Source organism: Ornithodoros turicata, chromosome 1 (assembly GCF_037126465.1).
Source record: "Ornithodoros turicata isolate Travis chromosome 1, ASM3712646v1, whole genome shotgun sequence".
Taxonomy (NCBI): domain Eukaryota; kingdom Metazoa; phylum Arthropoda; class Arachnida; order Ixodida; family Argasidae; genus Ornithodoros; species Ornithodoros turicata.
The window spans coordinates 195911885-195937648 of record NC_088201.1 but is presented as its reverse complement, the minus strand read 5'-3'; the positions used below and the strand labels follow the sequence as shown (position 1 = coordinate 195937648).

The 25764-nt window shown below is 43.6% G+C and overlaps 1 protein-coding gene across 1 annotated transcript in view; it reads left to right on the top strand.

Moving 5' to 3' along the window:
- Positions 1 to 21649, top strand: part of LOC135374739 (caspase-1-like) — a 30925-nt gene extending 9276 nt beyond the window's left edge. The window contains exons 2-4 of the mRNA XM_064607664.1: positions 19793 to 19937; positions 21155 to 21296; positions 21381 to 21649. Of these exons, the coding sequence (XP_064463734.1) occupies positions 19815 to 19937; positions 21155 to 21296; positions 21381 to 21634 (519 nt within the window). The 5' untranslated portion in view covers positions 19793 to 19814 and the 3' untranslated portion in view covers positions 21635 to 21649. The remainder of the gene's footprint in view (positions 1 to 19792; positions 19938 to 21154; positions 21297 to 21380) is intronic.
- The last annotated feature ends 4115 nt before the right edge of the window (positions 21650 to 25764 follow it).

Genomic DNA, 25764 nt, shown 5'->3' with positions numbered 1-25764 from the left:
TATACTTGTATACGCGAACTTCCGTGAGGCCGTGTTTAGGTGTGTCTGGTATCAGAGGCCCAGTGGACACCACATATCCCTGAGACATCCCAGAAAAGTCGCAAACGTCACAGACGTCGCGTACGTCACATGGATGTTGCACGGATATACGCAATCGGACGTTATAGATACTCGTAGCTTGCCCGTCTTCTGCCCGTATTCACCAGTCCCACTTAGCCACTGGTTTAGTGACGTCTGGTTTAAGTTGATCACGTGATCTATACGGCTCTGAAGCCCTTTGACCACAACGCATGCGCATTATTCACATTGTTACGAGATGGTTGAGGGGAAGGAGAAATCAGCAGACGACGAAAAAGCCGCGAAGAGGAAGACGCCCCGTATTTTTTCTTTTTTTTTTTGTAATGAGGTTGATAAAGAAAAGTTCAGGCGGCTCTGGCGCTGCTACAGGTGGTTGCGGAATGGTGTGTGGGTAGCCGGCGGTTAAGCCTGCCTTTGTGTTTGTTAATTTCGTTAATATGATCGCTAAAACAACGTACAAAGAGCGCGTTTGCCATGTTATTGAGGAGGCAGGAGTACAAATTCTCGTGGAGGCGATCGTTGTCCTTTTGTCAGTGTTCGGTCGTCGATTGCGGGAAAACCTGTGGACTGTGGAGCAGTGAGCATGGAGAAATAGCGCGTTCAATGTCAACTTCTGTTCAATGCAATCCTCTGGGCTAGGCTTCACGCAGAGAAATAGATACTTATGGAACGATGCTACAGCACCAGAGGACACGTGTTAACAGAGTTTTATTACCCAGCATACACCTGGGCCGAGCATGCCCGATAGACACATACAAGTAATAGAAGTAAACACGAACACACATACAGCTGTTGCGTATATTAAATGCACCTCCATGGACCATCGCTTGTTTATCGTTTGTTGTGCGGCCTCTGTGGTGAATTGCGACGATCAAGATAGCCTTTCAATCGCTGGGGCATGTCAGCAGCGCGTTTTTACGCTTTCAAGTCTGGTGTCTTGTGCGTAGCGTGTGTGCGGGCGCATCATCACGGTAGGCTGCCTGTAAGTAAACGGCAATAATATTGATGCAAGGGTGGCCATATCCTACACCGGACTCCCACACGCATAACTTTTATAGTGTTATGGTTTCAAGAAATTGACGTGGTACTTTATAAGGTGTCACAAATTTGCAACGCGTTAAAGCATCGCTTCGCTGGCTGCGTTTGTTCGGGCGCACGACGGAAAACGAACTGTGTAGTCCCGTTTACATCCGCGTCCTGTGTGTGGGTGCGTGTGTGGGTGCGTGTGTATGTGCGTGCGTGCGTGCGTGCGTGCGTGTGTTAACGCTGTTTTCGTTATGTTACCCACACGGTAAATTTATTTACACCAATATGAGTCTAAAATGAGTGTTAGATAACTCACACCCTTATGGGTGTAAATGCTACACCCCAATGATGGGTGTAACAGGGGCGTCACATATTACACCCAAAGAAGGGTGTTTATTGGGTGTATTGACCCCAAAAATGGCAGGTTCTGAAAAAAAAGGACTTGTTCTGCATTTGCTAGTGTGAGCACCTTAGCTATCAATACTATTAGAGCTTTTTTATTGCCTTGTTAGCGCCGCGAAGCAACTGTGGCTATGAGCGGCGTACAGACGTGGACAGAGGACAGCGGGAAGGAGTGGGGGACAGGGGGTTAGGGTGCGTCCTGGGTCGACTTCAGGGAGACGAAAGTCTTCGGAAAACCCAGGGAAAACATCATACAACAGCCGGTGAGAGGACTCGAACCCGTGTCACCGGCGTGGAAAGCGATCACCTTAACCACCATACCATGGGAGCTGGAGTCTTAGAGCTTAGCTAGCTGTGCACTCCAAGAGCTCAGAAGAGCTTAGCCAGCTAAGCAAGTGCTTCCGCTTTAACCTATTATAGAAGCTTCATTTAGCATTCATTATGTCACATGTACGCTCTTCCCGGATGAACACTGCTTAAATGTACTTGTATACGTATTATATAAGCATATTATATATATGTGCGAAGGAAAAGGTAGAATGGATCCGAGATTACAAACATAAAATACAAGGGGGCTTTATTAAAGATTAAGGGGGCAAGTCGACACTGCAACAGCAGCCTGCCTTCGCCATTTGCAAGCCCTGTTGAAGGCTGCTGCTCTCGAAACGTCGACTTCCCCCATAATATGTAATAAACTTCCTTTGTTTTTTCCTAGCTGTTCGTGATCTTTGGTTCTTTCTACTTTTTCTTTTCGTATATTAATTTCACAATCACCCACAATAGTTAGCCATTTACTTACATACATATATGCATTTTAATTTCGTGGTCACCCGCACCAGTTAACCTTTCAGCCAGGGGTGAAGCCCCTGTCACCTATTTTCAAGTTTAGTCCTGTTGAAGGCAGCGCTGACTGCCGAATAATAATAATAATAATAATAATAATAATGGAATTTTTATTCAAAACACACACATCAAGGAAAGTCATGAAGGCCCGCCTAAGCCCGAGGGCTTGTGTCGCAGGGCCTGACGTCAGCAGCGAAATCGTACACTATTCACACACGAAAAATAAAGTATTGCTCACCTATAGTACAGGTTCCGGAGGTATCCTTTCAACTCAGTTTTAGTGTTAATGTCAAAAATGCCAGGGGAAAGCTTGTTAAAGATCACAGGAATATAATAGTTTCTACAAAAGGAGCCATAACGAGTGAACGGAAAGGGAACACTGAAAAGGCCACGACAGTGCCTAAGATCGCGCCTAGCTGTAAACCGCGTTCTGTGGGCGTCACTCCAAAAGTGCCTCGATACGACCGTGTAGTCAAACAAATTCTGGAAGCGAGGAAGGCGAAAGCAACTGAATAGCTCTGTATCAGATAACATTTCACGGCCGTATGCAAGGCTCTTTAGGCAGCTTCTCAGGATAGAGTTTACCTGATGCTTCCAGCTCTCACTGCAGTGGCCAAACACGGTGATCCCGTACCGTAACACGCTGTAACCGAGGCTTTCGAGTATCGTTTTCCGAATTCTGAAGGGTGTATAGCTCCGTATATTGTATAAAACGCAAGATATTTTTCTCAGTTTTGCACATACGTATGACAAATGTTCGTCCCATGACATGGTGCTATTAAAAGTGACTCCAACGTATTTGACAGTATCACTGTATGCTATATGTTGACACGAGCAATTGCTGCACAGCGAAGAGTGTACTACGAATGGAATGGGAAAAGGTATACGCTTGTGCGAGTTGCGGAATACGATCAACTGAGTTTTCGAAGCATTAATTTTTATTTGATTAAGGTTAAACCAATCCCACACTGTAGATGCGTCCTTTTGCAGGTAGTTAATAGAATCCTCATAATTAACGTGTACTGATGCTAGCACCGTGTCATCGGCGTACTGAAATACATGGGATTGTGAAACTGCACGACACAAGTCATTGACATATAGGTTAAACAGTAAAGGGGCTAAAACCGACCCCTGTGGCACACCAGATGTGATATCTACAGCCTGACTACGTTCACCACAAACGGATACAAGCTGCGTTCTGGCAAACAAAAAATTCTTAAGCCATTCGTAAATGAGGCCACGAAATCCGTAAGCATATAGTTTTCTCAACAAAATTGGGTGGCAGACTGTGTCGAACGCACGAGTTAGGTCGAGCAATAAGCAGGAAACAAACTTGTTCCTGTCGAATGAATTGTAAATTAGATCGGTGAATTCCTCGAGGAGATCTTGCGTGCCCCTGCCCTCAGTAAAACCAAACTGGTTATCGCAAATGATATTATTTTTCTGAGCGAAATCAACCATAACTGAGTAGACGTACTTCTCCATAATTACGGCCAACACAGGTAACAAAGAAATAGGACGATAGTTCTCCACTATATCTCGACGCCCTTTTTTGTAAATTGGCCTCACAATGGCCCTTTTTAATCCAACTGGAATGATACCAGACGAAAAGCACCCATTGAAAATCATCAGCATACAGTCACTTAAAGTGGTGTAGTTTCGCTGAAGATCAGAGATTCTGATACCGTCCCACCCACACGATCCAGATGAAATGCTGAATACTATTGCGCGCAACTGGGGTTCCAGCATCGTAGGAAAGGCACAAGACTTTGAAATGGTGGGGAACTCAAGATCGGGCAAATTCGCAGGTTGTATGGTCTCGAAAGCTTTAGCAAAACATGCGCTAAATTTATCTGCGATACCGGTCGAACCGCCGAAATTGTGTTTGATAACTTTATCTAGATTGTGTTCATTAAGTTGGCCTCTAAGCTCGTTAATCAGGTTCCACGTGGCACGGGAATTCTTCCTACTTGCATTGAATTTATCGTTGTAGTAATTTCTCTTCGATAAGCGTATCGCGGCGGTGACCCTGTTCCGAAACGCCCGGAATTCCGTTTTGAGAGCGGCGTTATCAGGGTGTCGGCGGCACCTTCTCCACAGTATTTCTTTTTGTTTAATCATGCATATGATTTCATCATTAATCCATGGGTCAAGGCGCCTCCGCTTGATTGGCCTTATCACTTTAGCGGCCTCGTAACTCTCAGAGAAGTATTCTATAAACAAATTAAAAGCCTGCACATGATCTGCGCAGTCCAAAATAGCTGACCAGTCATATTGGGCTAAGTGTTGATCAAATAATTCGATATTGATGTATTCTACAGATACACTGCTTGGTGCATGCGCTCCCGGTGAATTGTTAGCCATGAAAAGAAAAGTAGGGTAGTGATCAGAGATCTTATAAGTTATAACCCCCGCACACAGGGGCGTATCACGGGATCTTACGTTAATATGATCAATACAGGATGAAACCAGTCTGCCAGCCATATATTCTTCCCTAGTGGGGGTGAGTATCAGGGCCTCAAGCCCGGAGTCGGCCAAAACATTAAGGTATTCAGATACGTTTGATTTACTGGTCTGTAGCATATCAATGTTAACATCACCCAACATGAACAAGTCATTGGAACTAAGTACATTGCGGAACAGAGTCCTCAGCTCAGTGAGAAACAACGGAACACTCAGGTTGGGTGGTCTATATATTGCCAAGACAGTATACATTTTAGAGCAGTTGGAGATGTTAAGCAATATACATTCCATTTCAGCTACAGAGATCGGAACACGTTCCACATGCCATAATGAACTGACCAATACTGCAATGCCTCCACCTTTCCGTCCACTTCTGGTAAAAAAGAAACTATTGTAATTTGGTACACACAGAGTGTATTCCTCATCACTGGTAATGTTAATTTCAGTCAACACAATAACATCTAATCTCGACAAGTTATTTCCTAGGCGACACTTCAGCTCACTCCAATGTTTTTTGGCGCTACGTATGTTCATATGAGAAAAACCAGTGACATTGTTCGAGCCCGCGTGGTTCAAATCCGCGATAACCGTCGAGAAGTCAGAGTAGATTGAACACGAGTCTGGCATGATTTACTGAATTTTGTTCACATCATCTACGTTGAGAAGGCAGAGTACGGGGCCTTCTTCATTTTTCTTGACAAAGATTTTTCCGTTTTTTGTCCACACAAATCTATATCCGTGGTCCCTAGCCCTGGTCTTAGCTCTCCAAAGCAGTTGTTTGTTAAAGCGTGTCAAATTATCGTTGAAGTACACATTCTTTGGGATCAATCCATTATCTGAGGCCGCACGCAGGGCTTTGCGGGCTTTCATCCATTTCTCTTTAACAGTAACTGAGCGAAATTGTATCAGAACTTGTGGGCTTCGGTCAGGTTTAGCTGGAAGCCGGTGCGCAACCAACATATCACCGTCACAGAGCTCGATGTTTAGTTTTCCTGCTACGTCGTGTAATAGCCCGGAGAGATCCTCTCCAGGTGTGAAAGGCAGGCCGTGTATCTCAAGATTCGTTCGTCTGCTATACTGTTCACTAGCATTTAACATGGTTTGTAGTTCCTTAATCTCTGTGGCTTGCTGGGAAACCTTCGATTCCAATTCATTCGTCCTCGACTGCATTTCGTTGATGCTGCTCTCTTTCCTGTGCAAATCTTCTAAGACTGAATCATATTTATCCGACAGAAAAGAGACAGCATCTTTGATTTCATCTACTGTTTGTTTTACCGGAAGAAGTGACTCAACAGTGGCTTTTATTCTTGTGAGTTCTTCAACTTTGGATGGAAGCACAAGTAAGCAAGTGATGCTCTCTTTCAGTGCGGCGAGCTCATTGAGAACTCGAGTAAGAGAGGATGCCTCTATTGTTTGTTCCGATGATTTAGAACGCGAATCACCAGCGCGGCATGTTTTGCATGTCCATTCTTGTCTTTTGGCCGCGCTCATACCGCGAAAGGTTTTCTCGGTTACGCCCGCACATTGTGGAGCTAAATGGTATCCAAAATTACAAACACAGCATGCTATGTAGTTGCCGTCACTTAGCAAGTTTTTTGAACAGGCGAGGCACTCAGACATGATTGAGCAGTCAGCAGCTGAGGATACAACCAACGCTAACAATAAAACGGTTGTTACCTGTTAGATTAAAAGCAGATACATGTAGTTAACAGTTCCACATTCGCTGCTGACTGCGACGAGACGACGAGATGCCGGCGGTTAAGTAGACAGCTGGACTGGATGAGCAGTATGGAGGCCACCTTGCGGAATTTAGCTTAGATTATCGCGCAGAACCGCACCAACAGAAGATCAAACACGTGGAAGTTCCTGCAGCACACCACTGAAGATAAGACGACGAAATGGGCACGTGAAGTCCTCAGGATTGCCTCAGGGACCTGTTAGATTAAAAGCAGATACATGTAGTTAACAGTTCCACATTCGCTGCTGACTGCGACGAGACGACCAGATGCCGGCGGTTAAGTAGACAGCTGGACTGGATGAGCAGTATGGAGGCCACCTTGCGGAATTTAGCTTAGATATCGCGCAGAACCGCACCAACAGAAGATCAAACACGTGGAAGTTCCTGCAGCACACCACTGAAGATAAGACGACGAAATGGGCACGTGAAGTCCTCAGGATTGCCTCAGGGACCTGTTAGATTAAAAGCAGATACATGTAGTTAACAGTTCCACATTCGCTGCTGACTGCGACGAGACGACCAGATGCCGGCGGTTAAGTAGACAGCTGGACTGGATGAGCAGTATGGAGGCCACCTTGCGGAATTTAGCTTAGATATCGCGCAGAACCGCACCAACAGAAGATCAAACACGTGGAAGTTCCTGCAGCACACCACTGAAGATAAGACGACGAAATGGGCACGTGAAGTCCTCAGGATTGCCTCAGGGACCTGTTAGATTAAAAGCAGATACATGTAGTTAACAGTTCCACATTCGCTGCTGACTGCCCTTACTGCTGCTGACATCATCATCATCATCATCATCATAATAATAATAATAATAATAATAATAATAATAATAATAATAATAATGGAATGGAATGGAATGGCATTCCATTCCATTCCATTCCATCATCATCATTCCTGAATCATAATTCCTGGGAATGGAATGGAATGGAATGGAATTTTTATTCAAAACACACACATCAAGGAAAGTCATGAAGGCCCGCCTAAGCCCGAGGGCTTGTGTCGCAGGGCCTGACGTCAGCAGCGAAATCGTACACTATTCACACACGAAAAATAAAGTATTGCTCACCTATAGTACAGGTTCCGGAGGTATCCTTTCAACTCAGTTTTAGTGTTAATGTCAAAAATGCCAGGGGAAAGATTGTTAAAGATCACAGGAATATAATAGTTTCTACAAAAGGAGCCATAACGAGTGAACGGAAAGGGAACACCGAAAAGGCCACGACAGTGCCTAAGATCGCGCCTAGCTGTAAACCGCGTTCTGTGTGCGTCACTCCAAAAGTGCCTCAATACGACCGTGTAGTCAAACAAATTCTGGAAGCGAGGAAGGCGAAAGCAACTGAATAGCTCTCTACCAGATAACATTTCACGGTCGTATGCAAGGCTCTTTAGGCAGCTTCTCAGGATAGAGTTCACCTGATGCTTCCAGCTCTCACTGCAGTGGCCAAACACGGTGATCCCGTACCGTAACACGCTGTAACCGAGGCTTTCGAGTATCGTTTTCCGAATTCTGAAGGGTGTATAGCTCCGTATATTGTATAAAACGCAAGATATTTTTCTCAGTTTTGCACATACGTATGACAAATGTTCGTCCCATGACATGGTGCTATTAAAAGTGACTCCAACGTATTTGACAGTATCACTGTATGCTATATGTTGACACGAGCAATTGCTGCACAGCGAAGAGTGTACTACGAATGGAATGGGAGAAGGTATACGCTTGTGCGAGTTGCGGAATACGATCAACTGAGTTTTCGAAGCATTAATTTTTATTTGATTAAGGTTAAACCAATCCCACACTGTAGATGCGTCCTTTTGCAGGTAGTTAAAGGGACAGTCGCATTCTCCGAGGTCAATTTCGAAACTAATGCGAATTCTAATTCCTTGCCGACCACTGAAATGGGCCCGAAAATACCATTTCGATCCGCGGCGTACTTTTCACGCAATCCGATGAAAAGGAAACCGGAATCCTTGCGCCCTCGCTCTCTAAAAGTGGGAGCAAACGTCACCCGGATAAGGCCAATCAGCGCGCGCCCTGGGTAAATGCGAGCCGCGCGCCTGTTTGCCGATCGCGGAGCGAAGGCGAAGGTAGCAAACATGGAGTCTGAAAACGAGAGTGATGTTTCCCTGTCTGGGGGAGATTCTGACGAACATGTAAGCGGTAGCGGCGACGAGTTAATGCTGGATGATGACCCATACTCTACGGACCCAATGCCTCTGGAACCCGCCGACCATGCACGAGATGTGGCTGCGGCTAACCCGCGGGATGACATTTTCAGGTGAGGTATCTCTTTGCATGGTTGCATGCATGGTTGCCGTCGGATGTGCGAAATAGTTTAGAATGTTGAAATTGTTGTCGGCAGGTGTGTGTGTGGAGTCTGCGACCCACAGGAGCCCGACGAGCGCCTGTGTTGCCATTCTGTTGCCAGGGTGGTAGAAATGTGCAACAGTGCCGCCGTGCAGTGCATAACACAACACCCATTACTCAGGGACACCTGCCTCCATAGGGAGCTTCTAGTGGTGTACGCGCCTCAATTCTGCCTCTATGATCAACATTTTAGGCGACTCAATCCCCAGGACCACAGGTAAGCCTTCTGCAGTGCTCTTCCGTTTGCTATGATTACGACCGTGATGATTTTTTCGGTTTAAATGACCTCCCATCAAGATTCGGAAGGGTAAACTCGGGTGCTAGTCGGGTGTTCAGTGTTGGTTACGCAAATTGTCGAACCTAAAGTGGACAGGGGTTGTATACAAAAGGGCGGCTATTCTCAGCAGCTTTTTGGCCTACACAAGTTTGTCCCCCATAAATCATAAGCGTGGCCGACAGCCGTGGAACGACCCAGAATCCTGGTCCAACAATTCCATTAGGAAAAGTGAAGCAACACAGTCGCCTCAGCTAGTCTCGACATGCTCTCAATTATGCCAGTTAGCCATGGCCTGATTGGCAACACAAAACCCTGATTGACAGATATCCAGTGGGAATTCTGAAGAATAGTCTTACAAGTCTGAAAACAGAAGCATTTGAGGTGCCAATAAAGGGGGGGGAGCATGTTACTGAAGAATGTAAGAGTAATATATTTTGGGAGAAATTGGATTTTGCCGGAATTGGAGGGAAGCTGGTTCGGGAGGGAGTTAGCTGTTGGAATCGGGTTCATCCTGAAAGAGGCGGACCATTTTTCTGTTGTACTATGTTGCGCACCTGCCAACCTTCCACATTCAAAATGCAGGAGACCCCGGAACTAAGAAAGGAATGCACAGGCTTTGAACTCCGAGGTTTGGATATTGTCTGTTCTTCTGTTCTGGCCATTGTCTTCCCAACACTGTGGGAGATTTGGCAGGTATGCAAATGCCCACAAGATATAATGCTAAACAAAAAGAAATGTCATGTGGATTTGTCTTTTCCAGCTGCCTAAGCTTCACGGCATACTCGTCATTCACGAGATGGGTCTGGGGATACCTTGGTCCAAGGAACAGACGACGGGTTCCTGGATGCGTTGTCCGAGCCATCAGGAGGGAGTTCCCATCTACGTCCTATCAAGGCTATCAGCGTTAGGACCATCGAAGCAAGGGTGTCTTGACAAGAGACACAAGCTGGTGCATACTGATGGCTGGAACTGGAGACATGTAGTGGCAGGACAAAAATTTTGCTGACATAGGCACACTTTGTGTAAATGAGCCCTTGGTCATCCCCCTTGCCTCCCATCAGAGGTTTTGGAGGATACTATAGGTGTGTGGTGTACGGATAGGTTTATCTGTACACCACACACCAATAGTATCCTCCGAAACCTCTAATGGGAGGCAAGGGGGATGATCAAGCGCTCATTTACACCAAGTGTGCCTATGTCAGCAAAATTTTTGTCTTGCAGCAATTTTCGTCTTTTCATCATTGCAGTGTGGGGGATGTTTTGTCTTGTCACTCTGTATCTCCAGTTGCAGTCAACAGACTGTCTACCCATCTGTACAGGAAAAACTACTACATGTGGCAGTATTAGCTCTGGCATCAAATCCAGACTGTACTCCACTAAGTTAGTGCCGAGGTGGGAATATTTTAAATTCTGTGCAGATTGTCAATGTGCTGTAGTGACGGGAATAAAGAATGACCCTATAATTGTATCGATTTATTGTACAGTGGAGTATGACGGAGTGGGAATAACGAAATAGCATAGGTTTATTTGCCTCCCATTATGTATGGGAGGCAAGTAAACCTAAGCTATTTTATGTTGTGCTGTGGTTCTACATTAATATGGTGTGAAGTCTGGGCGGTTACAGGTACGCTGCCACAGGCATGTTAGGAGGGTTCATGTTGGCAGATCCATATCTGGTGTACTAATACGCTATGCAAGTCTGTGTCCATTGTTTTCATATTCCTGGAATCAGGGGATGACAACCCCCTTGTGAGATGCGCCGTGAAGTGGGAAGTGGGTCCCCAGCACTTGCTTCAGCCATGACCTCCACATCTGAAATATGGCCTCGAGTGTTAACACTCAAAAGAATACGTTGAGGGCCTAGCAGGTACAATAACAAATATAAAAATGACTATGCAAATAAATCTTCCCCTTTGCGGTCCCTATTTCACTGGCACAGTTATTTTCCTGTCGACATGACGTTATAAACGCTGGCAGCCGCATCACACAAGATTCCATTCACAGAACTCGACAATTTTCAGGGCTTGTACATATCCATTATTTTGTGGGACGTGCAAAAAGAATTGCAATATTTTCGTGGCTTGACAAAACATACCAAATCCAGTTGATTCCGTTGACGTGCTTGCTGCCGCCTGAAATGGAGCCAGAAATTAGCAACAAGGCTGCAGTAGAATACTGATGCAAGTGTCTCGGACGTAGCCAAACACAGATTGCGATGCTTTCACATCCATGAATGCTGCCATCAGGCTTACACTATGAACTGTAGAAACATCCATTAGCTGCAATAAGATTAGAATAATGCTGTCATGTGTGAGTGTTACGTTACTCCTGCATAATACTGGCGACAATTAGCACAGCAACAACACACCAATCTTTTTTCTCTAGAGTACGCGTACTATTGCGTCAGGATGCTGCAATCATATTGTAATAATTTGTGTACATTAGCAGCCGGTGTGACTGTGACGTTACAATCGGCGGCGAGGCCAGGTGTTTACGATGATGTTTACTGTGACAGCTGATATTTTTCATCGCAGCGTATAGCTGTGACCACGCAAAATTGTCACTTACCTCCGTTACTGGTTCCTGCCCTTGTTCCTGATCGAATGTGGTAGGCACGGCGTCAATCTTCAGCCGCTTCTGTTTCTGCCGTAGCCCAAGCCGAACTTGCAATACATCTTCATCAAAATAGGCGTCGTCGGCGAAATGACAGGAACAGACGCGTGAAACATTCAATCCTTGGGCCACACCACAGTAGTGGCTGGCGATCGCTGCCTCCCACTTTCGTTTCGTTTCGTTTCGCCATTGCGAGGTCGGTGAAATGTAAGCTCGGGATTCGCGTTATAAGTCTTTCTGCACCCGAGCACGTAGCACCGGTTTCCTGGCTGTGACATCGCACGTCAACGGCGTGAAATCCTAGGGCACAGGCTGTAGTTCAAAGTACTTCAAAGCAAACGCGACAAGACAACAAGAAAAAGGGTCAGACGCACGCTCAGGCACACACAGAATCTGCGGCGGGAAGGAGCGCCTCCTGATGGTTGGTTTATCCGGGTGACGTCATCCAGTGTCGGCGCCTTGCGGGGATTGCCGTGCGCGCCGGAAGCGCGAACATTTAAAAATCGTTTCTGAGTCAACCAAGTGGATTTGTGCGGAGAAAATTTGCCGGCGTACATTATGAACGACAGGGAACATGACCATAATAGTTCCGGAACACGCTTCCGGATGCGACTATCACTTTAATAGAATCCTCATGATTAACGTGTACTGATGCTAGCACCGTGTCATCGGCGTACTGAAATACATGGGATTGCGAAACTGCACGACACAAGTCATTGACATATAGGTTAAACAGTAAAGGGGCTAAAACCGACCCCTGTGGCACACCAGATGTGATATCTACAGCCTGACTACGTTCACCACAAACGGATACAAGCTGCGTTCTGGCAAACAAAAAATTCTCAAGCCATTCGTAAATGAGGCCACGAAATCCGTAAGCATATAGTTAAGCATATAATAATAATAATAATAATAATAATAATAATAATAATAATAATAATAATAATAATAATAATAATAATAATAATAATAATAATAATTTTTATTAGTGCCCAAGAACGGCCGCTAAGGCCTTGGTGTTGGCGCACACAGTACACATAACTCACAGTGGATACAATACAGACATAAACGCACAAATAATTATGTACAGACATATATATAATACATATACAGTGGGATACAAACAGAGGTACATTACAAACGTAACAGGCATACGTACTTACATATTTACAGACAAATATACCACGCAGTACACGCGATGAAACATCCGCAACAAAACTACATGACACGCATACGTACTTACATATTTACAGAAGTATACCAGGCAGTACATGCAATGAAATATCAGCAACAAAACTACAATACATTGATTACGCGCAGCACATAAGTTATAAGATGGAATGACACGATATACTGTACAAAACAAAGGAAAGAATATCACGATTGAAAATTCACTGATGAAGGAAAGAAATAACGTCGCGTTTAAGGGATGCGCTGGAGGCGTGGAAAATATCACATGTGGGGGGAAGCGAGTTCAGAAGAATTTGGCATCGGGTAATTGGATCGCTGGGGCAGAAGCGTTTAACGTAGAAGACTGGTGGATTACGAAAAGCCGCGCGAGGAATACAAAAGTTTAGGAGGCTCAGCAGGAGTGGCGAATCAACACGGACATGGACACATTTGTAGAGAAATAGGGCGTCGGCGATAGAGCGACGTGTGGCCAGTGGGTGAAGGTGAAAATATTGCAATAGTGTGTCATAGTCATACAATAACTTTTTTCGTAAAAAGCCATTGTGTATGATATGGAGCGCTCGTTTTTGTACAGCCTCAAGACGCTTTGTATCAGTACCTGAAGTGCGTTCCAAGCAACAGAGGCATATTCAAGCCTGGGAAGAGCATAGGACTTGTAAAGTTTAACGAAGACAGCAGGAGTCTGAAACTCCTTGCATGTGTATGACAGGAGGCCCAGCGTGCGAAGAGCGGAAGGACGAACCGCTGCGACATGTTCATGGAATAGCAGCTTGGCATCAAAAATAACTCCTAAATCTCGGATACTGTCAACACGACATATTTCAATGTCGCAGAAGTATCGAAACACAGAGATATTTGTCTTGCGTGTGAACGAGACGACCTTCGTATTTGCGTTGTTAATTTTGAGACCGTTGGCACTGCACCATGACAGTATACTGGATATATCTGCCCGTAGCTGTAAGCAGTCGAAAACCGAAGAGATCGCTTTCATTAATTTGAAATCATCCGCATACTGAAGTAGAGTAGAATGTCTGAGGCAGGATGACATGTCATTCACAAAGATATTAAAAAGCAGGGGACCTAGGTTGGAGACGTTGAGGGGAAAAATTTATTGGAGTGCAACAACATTCGCCTTACGAACGCTTCTAGTAGCTTTACAAGTCAAAACTTACCTGTATTTCGCCAAAAAATTTCAGGCGAAGCGTAGATTAGGCCTATGCGTTGTGCACACAAACTCCATGGAGGCCGCCATGGGCCTCATGGTAGCCGGGTTACACCAGCGGGGTGGTTGTTCGTGATTGGCGGACGAAGTACTTACGTGATCAACTTAAACCAGACGTCACTAAACCAGTAGCTAAGTGGGACTGGTGAATACGGGCATTTGTGTCTAGAATAATGCGACTAAGTATGCGTGAAATAATAGCAAGCCAAAAATGTTATTTGTAAGAGCATAAACTGTAGGGAATAAGTAAGGACATTTGATATTTCTATCATTTGCGTGCTGCTGTACGTATAAAATATTTACGTAAACTCTAGTAAACGCTTCAAGCAAACGAGGAGAGCTGTCAGCATTACAGCTGCATCCAGCTGATAATCACATTACCTTAAATAGAAAAACGGGAAACAAATCTTGAATTCAAAACACAGTATTTGACAGACAGAGATGTCAGTAATGTTAAAGGATTAATTAGGCGTCGTTGCAGAGTTAGCTTAATTGCAAAGAGGCAGTCTCGTCACCGTTGCAGTTGTTTCACGCCCTACGTCCTACTACACCTAATCAGCATCCCTCGAAAAATTGCATTTCAGTGTATGGTTCAACGGTATGTCAATGATTACATTGCGCCCCGGTTTAGATCTTACGCCGGGGAGGGAGCACGTGCATGCTCTTCATTTTAGGCGGGGCAGTGTCATTTTTGTCATGGGATGTGGTCAAGCGAGCTGGCATTCGCGCCGCCTTAAGCTTTCGCATATATTCTAAAATTGTTTAATTTGGAAGTAAAATATATAACAGAAAATAGAAAAATGTAATATAAAACAAAACGCAAAAATACTCTAAAAGCCGGGAGACGACATAGCCTGACAAAAAAGTAGAGAACTCCGACTTAACATAACAAAATAACAAGGTTTTTTTCAGACGTTTCGTCCGTCCTGAGACGGACATCGTCAGTGCCAAGCTGAATGAGAGATTACACAACCGGTCGTTTTTAAGGAGATGGGAGTATCTGCTATCACGCTTTTGCCTGAAATTCCCTAATTAAAAATTAATTAATGAATTTCAGGTAATTAATCATCTGGTAGTTACATACTCTCTTCCAGAGGATGTCCGCCTGGCCGTAGAACTCAACTGCAAAAACAACATCTATGCTGCTCTCACAGCTTGTTTATAAAAATCATTGTCAGGTTTTAATGACGCACCCTGCATATACGGGGGTTCGGGAAATTTCATAGTCCCTTTAACGCTAACTTCAGGTTCTTGCATGCAGATACTATTTTAGATGCTTCGAATGTAGTATCCGACACGTCACAATGACCGCACTGGACACGCATTACTTTCGAGTCTGTTTCGTGCTTTGTGCAACCATCGAATTTCATACGATCTGAAGAAATTATAAATCTACATCAGTACCCATCCACCTCTCGTCGCTTCAATAAATATGTCCATTCCTGGAACACTTACGGAGTTAACGACGAAAGATGGAAGTCACTGAAGAGGTTAGCCAGCTGTAGGGATTGAACCCACATCTTCTGGAATGCATTTGTGTTTTGTATGTTGTTCCAGCCTCAGAACATCAGTCCTCTCATGCACTTACGGAGTGTTTCATTTTTAATACGTGCGGTCAGCAGAGGAGTCACTATGGGAGAAAGTCACTAGAAAGATGTATATAGAGATTAGAGTTACAGAGTTGTACATGTTATGTGGAAAGGTAATTGATTGCCGGTAACTAGTACGTTTTCACTCACTGACTCACTCACTGACTCACTACTCGTGGGGCAATAGTAGTTTTTAACTTTTCTGATTACTCGTCTGAGAATGTAACCAACCTAAAATGCTCATTACTTTGACCGTTACTTTTATAATTAGCTAATATGACTGAAAAAGTTACATGCACCTTAACGTGCTTTCTGGCATATTCGTGTTTACCGCCTTTGAACATGCTAGTAACATTTCGTTAGGCATGTGCGTCATACATTATAACGAACAGTATGGTCCACTAACCCATCAGTGACACACAGCTGATGTGACACTGCTGATGTGTGATGATGTGACACACAGCTCAGTGGTGTTACAACATACAATAAGTTGACTTTCCGAGATACTGCGGTGATCCGGACACTCGAGTAAGCATTTCTGTTGTTTCCTCTGTCCTTCCGGGCCTCTTCGTTTCATCTAGTACACATCCTTCACCATCGTCCCTAATACCAGCCTTTCAAGGAAAACACTTGCAATTTCTTATTCTCAGCTCATCTCTTATCCTCATGTCATTTGACCCAAACTTCTCTTCTCTGCCAAAGAGCAGTTGGTGCGCCTCCTTTTCTTTCCATTTTTTGAACCTTTGCACGAGTCGATGAAACTAGAATGGATGCAGTTGGAAATCAGTGACGAGTGGCCGTCGATGTGATGTCTGCTTTGGAGTCTTGTATCCCACGTTTTATCGCTATCAAATATGGCCTCTATACAGAATAGCAGGCCTGAGTGAAATACTGTACTAACAGCGAAGAAGCTGGAGCTAAATTTGGCTGCAGTAAAATCGTTCCTTGAGACACCAACCTGAGATAAGGACGAAGGCCTAGTACCGTAAGGTGTAGTCAGTGAGAGAAATACGCCCACAAAGACCTTGAAGGAGTTTAGTGAAAACTTTCTAATACAGAACAATCCGCTGTAAGCCGCCCTTTCGAGCCGTCCCCTGGACTTGCGTATCTTGATATTGACGTCTGCTAATCTCATTATTTCTTATAAACGTGCTTTCCAGAAACCAGGAAATGGTAACGGTAATGGTAACGGAAACAGAAACGGTATATTACCGAAATTGAAGATGGTAACGATAACGGAAACGCATACTACGGTCCTCCATTACCGGAAACAGAAACGGAAACGAATTTATCGTCCGGTATTGAATTCGGGTAATCGCTATTCCTGTTGTGTGATGACATTTGAGTGACTTTTCATTTTTTGTTTTTGTATTTTGATGACTTCATTCCCTGTAATGCTATAACTACCACACAAGAGCGTGGAAAGAAAGCGCAAAATGGATCTCGAGGGTGCATCCCTCACTTACCTCGCGCCAGTCCTCATAATCCATGACATCGACACGTGACTATACTCCCCAATAGCAGGAGGGTGCCAGCCTATGATTTTCAGTTACTTATTTTGTACTTTTTTACTTTTCACTGTGGTCATGGCAGTATTATTTACTATTGAGAGTGTCCGCTTATGAATGCGACATTGGATGAAAGTTACGTCCATCTTGAGTTGCTGGACTCCGAGTGACTGAAGACTGAAAACATGTTTCTATATATACATATATATATATATATATATATCTCTTGAAAAGTTGGAGTTGGATCGGACGGCTACGTAATTATAGTTGAAATAAATGGGAGACAGAAGACAAAAGTAGGGGAAGTAACAAAAAAAGGGTTTATTAAAACTTTCATGATTTTTAAGTTTTAATAAACCCTTTTTTTGTTACTTCCCCTACTTTTGTCTTCTGTCTCCCATTTATTTCAACTATATATATATATATATATATATATGATATATATATGATATATATAATTAATGATGACTTCGACTGTAATTCATCTAACGTCATTTATGTCATTCAGTGCGGCATGTGCCAAGCACAATACGTAGGTCAGACTAAAACATCATTTCGGATCAGGTTCAACAACCACCGATCTGACGTTACCAAAAAGCCAAACCTCCCGGTCTCTCGCCATTTCAAACAACCAGGTCATTCACTAAATAACGTGTCACTTTTTATTCTCCAGTCAAATTTTAGCTCAGATCGGTGCAGGGAACAACGCGAATCTTATCTCATTTACAAATTCCAATCAACCATTAACAAAGATCTGGGAGCACTTTCAACGGTAAGAAATTTGGCCGCCTAGATGAGCTACACTTTCCTCCTTTTCGTTTCCCTTCTGTTTTTCTTTCTTTCTTTCTTTTTTTTTTCAGCAAAGTTTGAAGCAGCGCTCACCTTCCCGGAATTTTCCCCAAAGCGGACAGTGACCTACGGCGAATGACATCACCACCCGGACTTGACCTTCTGGAATATTCCCGAATCTGACTCACTGACAAACGCCTGTGGCGTGCCCGTACCGATTATGACGTCATGTAGCAAACCTATTTAAGAAATGTGTAATCAGCTACGCATCTTTTGTCCTGACGAAGACAGTGCCACTGTCGAAACGTCGACCCCTTGCCCATTTTACTTTTTAACGTCTCCCCATGTAATAAACTAGTGTTTTTAACTTCCCCAAAATCTGTTTCCGCGTCTTTTTTTGAACTTCTATATATATATATATATATATATATTTATTTATCTTGCAAGATGTGGGCATCCCAACGGCGTAAAATTACTTGTGTAGTATGTATGCGTGACACCGAAGCAGCACCTGGGCAAAACAGGGTGCTGGTAGAGCCGGACGGGCTGTCCTCCCGCAGCTCTGTAACAACCGTTCCATTACCGGAAACAGTAACGGAAACGAAGCAGAAACGAAATTGAAAGGCCGGTATCAGAAACGAATACCGGAAACGAAAATATAGCAGTAACGAAAATGGAAACGGTAATTCGAAGAGTAGATTGAGTATAATGTTTCTTTTGGAACTGTGCTCTCCATAGCGAATGTTTACACTTGTGCGAGACATTTGAAATAGCATTGCACTAACGCATGTTTTTATGTTGTAATGTGCATGCTTCTTGAAAACGTGGACGATCAAATGCAGTCATAATATATGCTGTTTTGAAACATCAATGTGTGTGTTCCTATTTCTGCTTACGTTCAGAGACATGTGTGGGAAGCCGTCATTGCTTACTTTCGAAGCAGAAGTTGTTGTCTTGTGACTGTTGCAGTCAAACCATTAGTCGGACAACATCTGTAGGGTCAAAGAAAGCAACAGCTGAGAGCTGCTGTCTCCCATAGTCATATACAATATATTGTAGAGGGATAAAAAAGGGGAATATCTGGGAAGACACCCAGTAGGATCTTATAGGACTGTAATGCGACCATTTACGTAAGGTCCAATAAGATTCTGTAAATGGGATACAATAGGATTCACACGAATGGGACCCAATTCCAACACCACACATCATCACATATCACATATTAGGTAGATCCTATTCGACCACCTACTCATTTTTTTTTTTTTTTAATACGGAGGAGAATGCAATTTTCCAAGGAGGTGACAAAGCCAACGTGACGCGGATGACGTCACGGTGTCCTCCTCCGGACGAAAGGTCGCAGTTGGGAGCTGTAGTTTCTGGACTTTGTATTTCGGTTTCTGTTTGCTAGTGTCACCATTACGAAATAATTACACGCACAAAATTAACGCTAATGTTGATTTCGGTGTCGAGTGGATGGTTCGTGTGTGGTATGACGTTCACATTTTTTTTTTCGCATCATTACGAAAACTTCCTTTAGCATACGTTGCGACCTTGTTTGTGTTGTCCTTTTTTGTTCCCCAATCTCGGGTTTATAAGTTATGGATACGTTGCGTGTGTCTGCGTGTGGTGTCTGCACTGCAATTATTGTGGATATTAAATCCAATTGCATGATTCCTTTACAGTTTGTCACGGGTGGACCCTGATATGACCGAAGCAGGCACCGGGTGTTATACCATACCTCCGGAATGCTCTCAGGACGAATTGTTTTACAAGACCTACCACCAGGCAGGCGGGAGGCGTGGAACATGTTTCATTATAAATATCAAAGTAAGATATACCTACCGGTATTGGCATATATTAAAAATGTACAGAAAAAGATGTCCGAAACGATGCGACGAGAGTCATGCCGCAATCAGGTTGCAAGGGGAAATCCAGTCGAGTATTGGACCCTATTGTGCTGAGTATTTCTACATAGGTACCCTTTAGGGATTCTAATTTTTCGTCTCTTACTAGATTACCTTGATTTGTGGAGTTGAGATTTTGTGTAGAAAAAAATGCGGGTTACTCATTTCTGACGGGTCTGTTGTAAAAACAGGTTGTCTCACGGAGATATTTCTTATCAAGGTTGTGGTTCAGCGCACAAAGCAACTCAACATCTCATTTTCAGTATGAATGCAATTTCCCACTGGGAAAATCTGTTTGACGTTGTCCTTCTTTTGTAAACGATGCTGTAAAAGTGGAAAACTGAAAGCAGGGGCCCTTTGGATAACCCACGTAAGAAGCAGAATATATTGGTATCACAAGAAACACAGCTGATGTCGTGTCTTTATAAACCTCTCTGTTCTATTGGCATATTAATTGATCTAGATTAGGATCTTATCTTCTGCGCATTCTGTTCCTGAAATGGGCGCAGTTTGCTCTCTCTTGCACCCTTCCTTGTTGCTGCGTCAAAATCATGACCCCGAAATCGATTGTGGATTCAGTTGTTGGATATTACACGTATTTAATTAAAACTGGTAGATCGTTACTTAAGCAGCAAAACATCTTCAACCAATATTGGGCCAAGATGATTGGTTAGCTTCATGTACGACGTATCCGTAACGAAGAAAACAATGCAAAAACGATACTTCCTGCACTGAATGTTCACAACACATGAACTCCGTAATTGGCAGTCAGATTCACGAGATTCTTTTCGTATGTATGGCTAGGACTCTCTTCTATGCTACTTGAGTATGAGTGTCGCCACATTGGGGAGACTGTCCCAAATCGATCTACATTGATGTCATTATTATTACGCGTATGGGTAACCTGAATGGATGAGTATCGGTACTAGTTCGCATCATGCCAATGTGCTCTACCGCCGTGTGTGTTAGGGAGCACTTGCGACTCTGTCAGTGTGTACATCAGAGATCCTATTTACAGAAACTGTGACAGCGTTCGACATTTATGATAAGAATGCTTGTAATTCACATGTAAAGAGGCAGCAGATTCGTCCCCCTCCCGCGTCTCAGCAATTCCAAATGAATGACTCTCATGTCATGCAGGATGTTCCTGGAAAGGAGCGACGATGGGGCACCGAACAAGACTTCAAGAAAATTCAAGAAGTATTTGGTGATGTCCTTCGCTTTGATATTCATTTCCGCATCGATCCCAAAAAGACAGATTTGGAACGTGCTCTTCTACAGTGTAAGACGCGGTCTTCGATTATTGTAGCCCAGTACAGCATTGGAGTATTTGGAACGCGAATATCTTTTTGTTTTTTTCGGTCAGGTTCAGAGGCTATTGGGAAGGACTTAAGCTCAGATTCCTTCGCCTGCTTCGCGTTGAGTCACGGGGACGATGGTTTCATACTTTGCGGCGACGGGCAAAAGTTTAACACACAAGACATCTTCGCTTATTTCACGGATGAAGCTTGTCCAAGCCTGGCTGGAAAACCCAAATTCTTCTTCATCCAGGTAAGCCTTTGGATCATTGCCCTCACAAGTACAGTTAGGAACCTGAGTAATTGTACATCTGATCTGTGAACTGTATTGCTCCTTACTACATGGCTACGTTCTCGCCGAAGCTCTTGTAACCGCGTATGTTTCTGTAAGAGCACCAGTTCTCGATACGAATATCAAACGTCGCCAGAACTCATTGGCGGTCCACACTGGTGTTGCTTCGACCCAAGAAGTTCATCTTCTGGAGCAGACCTAGGCCCGTTTGCATAAAAGAAACTGGAAATGAGTGAGATCTCGTGGTGAGTTCGCGCTCAAATGAGTAACTGAGCTGAACTGAATTCCATGCTGTGACGATTGCATAAACTATTTTATAACTGTTATCGTTTCTTGTTCACGCGAGACCGAACTTGTGATCTGCAGCACGCCAACTGGGGAGCGAAAATTACGTCATGCGCTCAAACGTACATGCCATAGAGGTGCTCCGTACAGCTCGGATGTCAGATGGGGCTGCTTCTACGACCCTCGACGATTGTTTGCTTCTCGTAGTCTCAGTGGTCATTGTCGTTTGCCTCTCAGTGTCAGTCCAATCAAACTATAGGGGGTAAGGCCAAATGTCACTGTATCGCAAATTTGCATACTGGAAAATATTCGCGTAGCATCGTTCCATCTGCGGAAGGCATAGACGGTTCCCTTTACAAAATGGTGATAGCTTCCATCGTCTGCTTTTTATTGAGTGCGCAAGTTGATACATCCACGCGAAGGGTTACAAGTTTACAAGCTCAGTAACTTGGCGGCATGTTTTGTGGCTGGGCTGTTCAGTTGTCGAGGTGTAGCGCAACAGTTGACTGTTGAAACGGTGAGAGCGGCAACATTTCCTTGAGTCTGAGGAAGGACAAAACACAGATGGAACACGGGACTCAATGTTTACAAAAATGTAAAATGATTTTCTAAAGAAACTCTACTGTATTGCCTCTATAGACACATCAAATATTCTACAGAGGGTTTATAGAAATTCTTATGAGATCCTGACGTGTCGGTAGTGAGTTCTTACGGAATATTGGCCACAGTAATTCTAAAGAAGCTCTAATGAGCTACTAATGAGAGAGTTTTTATCGCTTTTCTTTAGAATTCCTTTAGAGGTGTGCTATGTGCTCTTAGCACCATAAACGTTGCATGCTAGCACATAAAACAGGCATACGAGGAACAAGCTTTATATTTATACTACTTTTGGCTCCATTGAGAGCAACGAGGAGGGGCTCCTCTTCATTTGAGTGTCTGATGCAAAAGGGTATCTTCCACGTGTCACTCCTGAAAAGACAAAGCGCGTGTACATACATAAAAATGACAACGATTGCAACCTATATTCACAAATATTAGCTCAACTCAAGACATGATGTACTAGACACGATAAACATTCACTCTTAGTGCCATATGAAACAAAAATACAAAAAGCGAGCTGCATACTGCACGCATTTTAAAATGAAGACAAAAACATGGACGATACAAAACATGAAAAAAAAAAGGATTATTTTCCTTTGGTACAGCGGTTTATCTAAAAGCCATAATGAGAGCACTGATGCACTGTTTGCAGGTGGATTCTATATATATATATATATATATATATATATATATATATATACTAAACAACAAGATGTGAAATTAAAATTCAACTTTTTTGGCAAATCCATGATAGTATAAAGGGAGGCAGTCCTTGACTAAACTAAGCCACGTTTTCAGAAATTCAGCAACTAATATGTACTTGGGCTCAGTCGAACACGTACACAAGATGGAAGTACAACCACCACGTATATCAGATGGTCTTGTGTTGCGATGAAATTTGCCAAAATTTGAAATGACTGCTTGATCGAGCTGATTGCAGTATGACTCCTCATGACATTGCTACATCGAAGCCAGCTGTTACACCAACCTGGCGCAAATTCTAGTCGAAGCACTTGGCTCTTAGAAAGAACCAGTAGTGCAAAAACTGCACTTCTTTTTCTGCACAGTTTTGCCTTGCTTTTCGCATTGTAAAAGAAAAATCGCACCACAAATAATTCACGTGACGTGGTACTATGAACAACACTTGCCTCACATTCTGCTGATCTTGGTACAGCCCAAAAAGCTCCAATTTAATTTATTAATGTAGTTACGTAGATTTAATTAACGCATTCTAATTAAGTAACTGTCTGGCATTTCTATACTATCTCACACAAATGATTTCCATGCAGGTCTATACCACCTCACACAAAATATTTGCTTACACCTGGAAAAACTGCATTTGGTGTATTGCATAAAAGTAAGCTCCCTGTTTATAAGCAACCTCTTGAAGTGGAGCGGTTCTGATGTATTCAGGGTTTTGAAGGACGCAACTGTTTGACCGAAGTCACATTCTCAGCACATGACCTTAGTACATGACTACCATGTGCACAGGTAGTCACGAATTAATGTATGGCACCGAAGGTAGTGTGTACAAGTTTCATTAGAAATTTCTTCAACAGAGAAACAGAACAGTATAACCTCTATACCTACATATAGAGAACAGGTTATGACTCAGTATGTTAATGGGTGTCATGTACACTGTGACACCAAATGAAAGTTCCTGCTCCTAGACCATAGGCAGGAGAGCTCCTCAATGAGTTCACAATCCCGGTTGCGCCAGTGAGGAAAATTCAAAAGCACTACATGTTGCTACTGTTGTATGCTGCACCCACAACACATACCGATTGTGTTCTGCGAGGTGTTTCACGTAAGCTCCTGGTTTTCCTTTTTCTGCACACACGCCGCACGTCCAGGCAAGAAAACAACAGATCTGGGTAAGGTTGCAGAGTTAAAAGGCAAATCTCCTTGCACCAGTTTGAAAGCATACTATTAAGGACGAAGTTAGACTATGTGACCATAATCGACGCCTGCTAATTGGGTAGTTTCATTTATAATCGACCAAGGGCCGCCGGTGACATTTTGATTTTCTTCAGGAAAAAATAAATGTTATTCCTTATCCAAAAAGAAACAAAACAATGTCGCAAGTCTCTGCGATATTTTGTTCTCGGTCGGCGAGACTCCAAGTAAATGAGGGCGACTTGGGCATGCAGTTCCAGCTTTCCCATATGTCGCGCGCTGGATCCTCCGAAAGGCTGCTTTTTTCTGAAAGCATTTTTTTTTTCACTGGCAGATGATGATGACGATATGCTCAAGACGATTAAATCTGGTGGCAAAGCCCGAAAAAAGAAAAAAGAAATCGCGAAAACGCCTCCGATGACGTGCGTAGCGCAACTTTGCTAATTTCTTTTGTGGTCCTGCAATTTTTGAATATGGCAAAACTTACATCAGATGAAAGACCCTTTTTTACGCTTTCGTTTAGTATAGAGCGTGTTATCATACCTTCAGGCATCCGTCCACAGTAACGCCGTAATCGTGAATAGGTGCGTGAAAATCGTAGTTTCCAGGACCGTTTTTCTCCAAAAGGCCATCTTCAATTGTGTTTATATTGTGTGGAGACATGCCGTGGACACCGCTCTTTGATATTATAAAATAAAATTTATGTTTATTTTATTTCTTTAGGGCGCGCAAATTCTTTTCCCGCATCCTGGTCGCTTTTAATTCTAAGTGCCGGAGAATGGTATTCAAAATTGTGCTATTTTTTTCTTTTCCTTGCTGAAGGGTATGACATTACGAGCTGATAACATTAGTTGACGTGCACCCAAGGATCGATCAAGGATAGTTCTGCAAATATATAGTAACTGTTGCCGTCAGTAGTATGGGATGGACTCTCGTAGCTCACAACTTACAACTGGCCTTAAACACGATTTAAAGGGACGGTCTCGTACAGATCGAGCGATTCCGAAACTTAGCTGAAATTATATTCAAGAGTGCTACACAAACACAGTTTCAATTTTCAACCAGAACAACGAAGTGGTTTTCGAGAAATTTGAAGGAATATGCCGTGACAGCAGACGACGGAAGTCGCAGCTGGATTCAACTCCCTCTCATGCAACGTCACATGTGACGTGGTCACAGTATTTATGGCGGCAGGTCACCCATTGGGCGACCGAAGCGCAATGCACAATACAGTTGGAGGTGTATGCGCTTTGCGCTTGGAAGTTGTCACGCGCGATAATGTCTGATAGCAAATTTAGCGATAGCGACGGGTCCCTGTCACTAAGCGGTGAAGATGAGCTCATCGGCGCCGATCAATTGAAGAACCGGGGACGTCGATG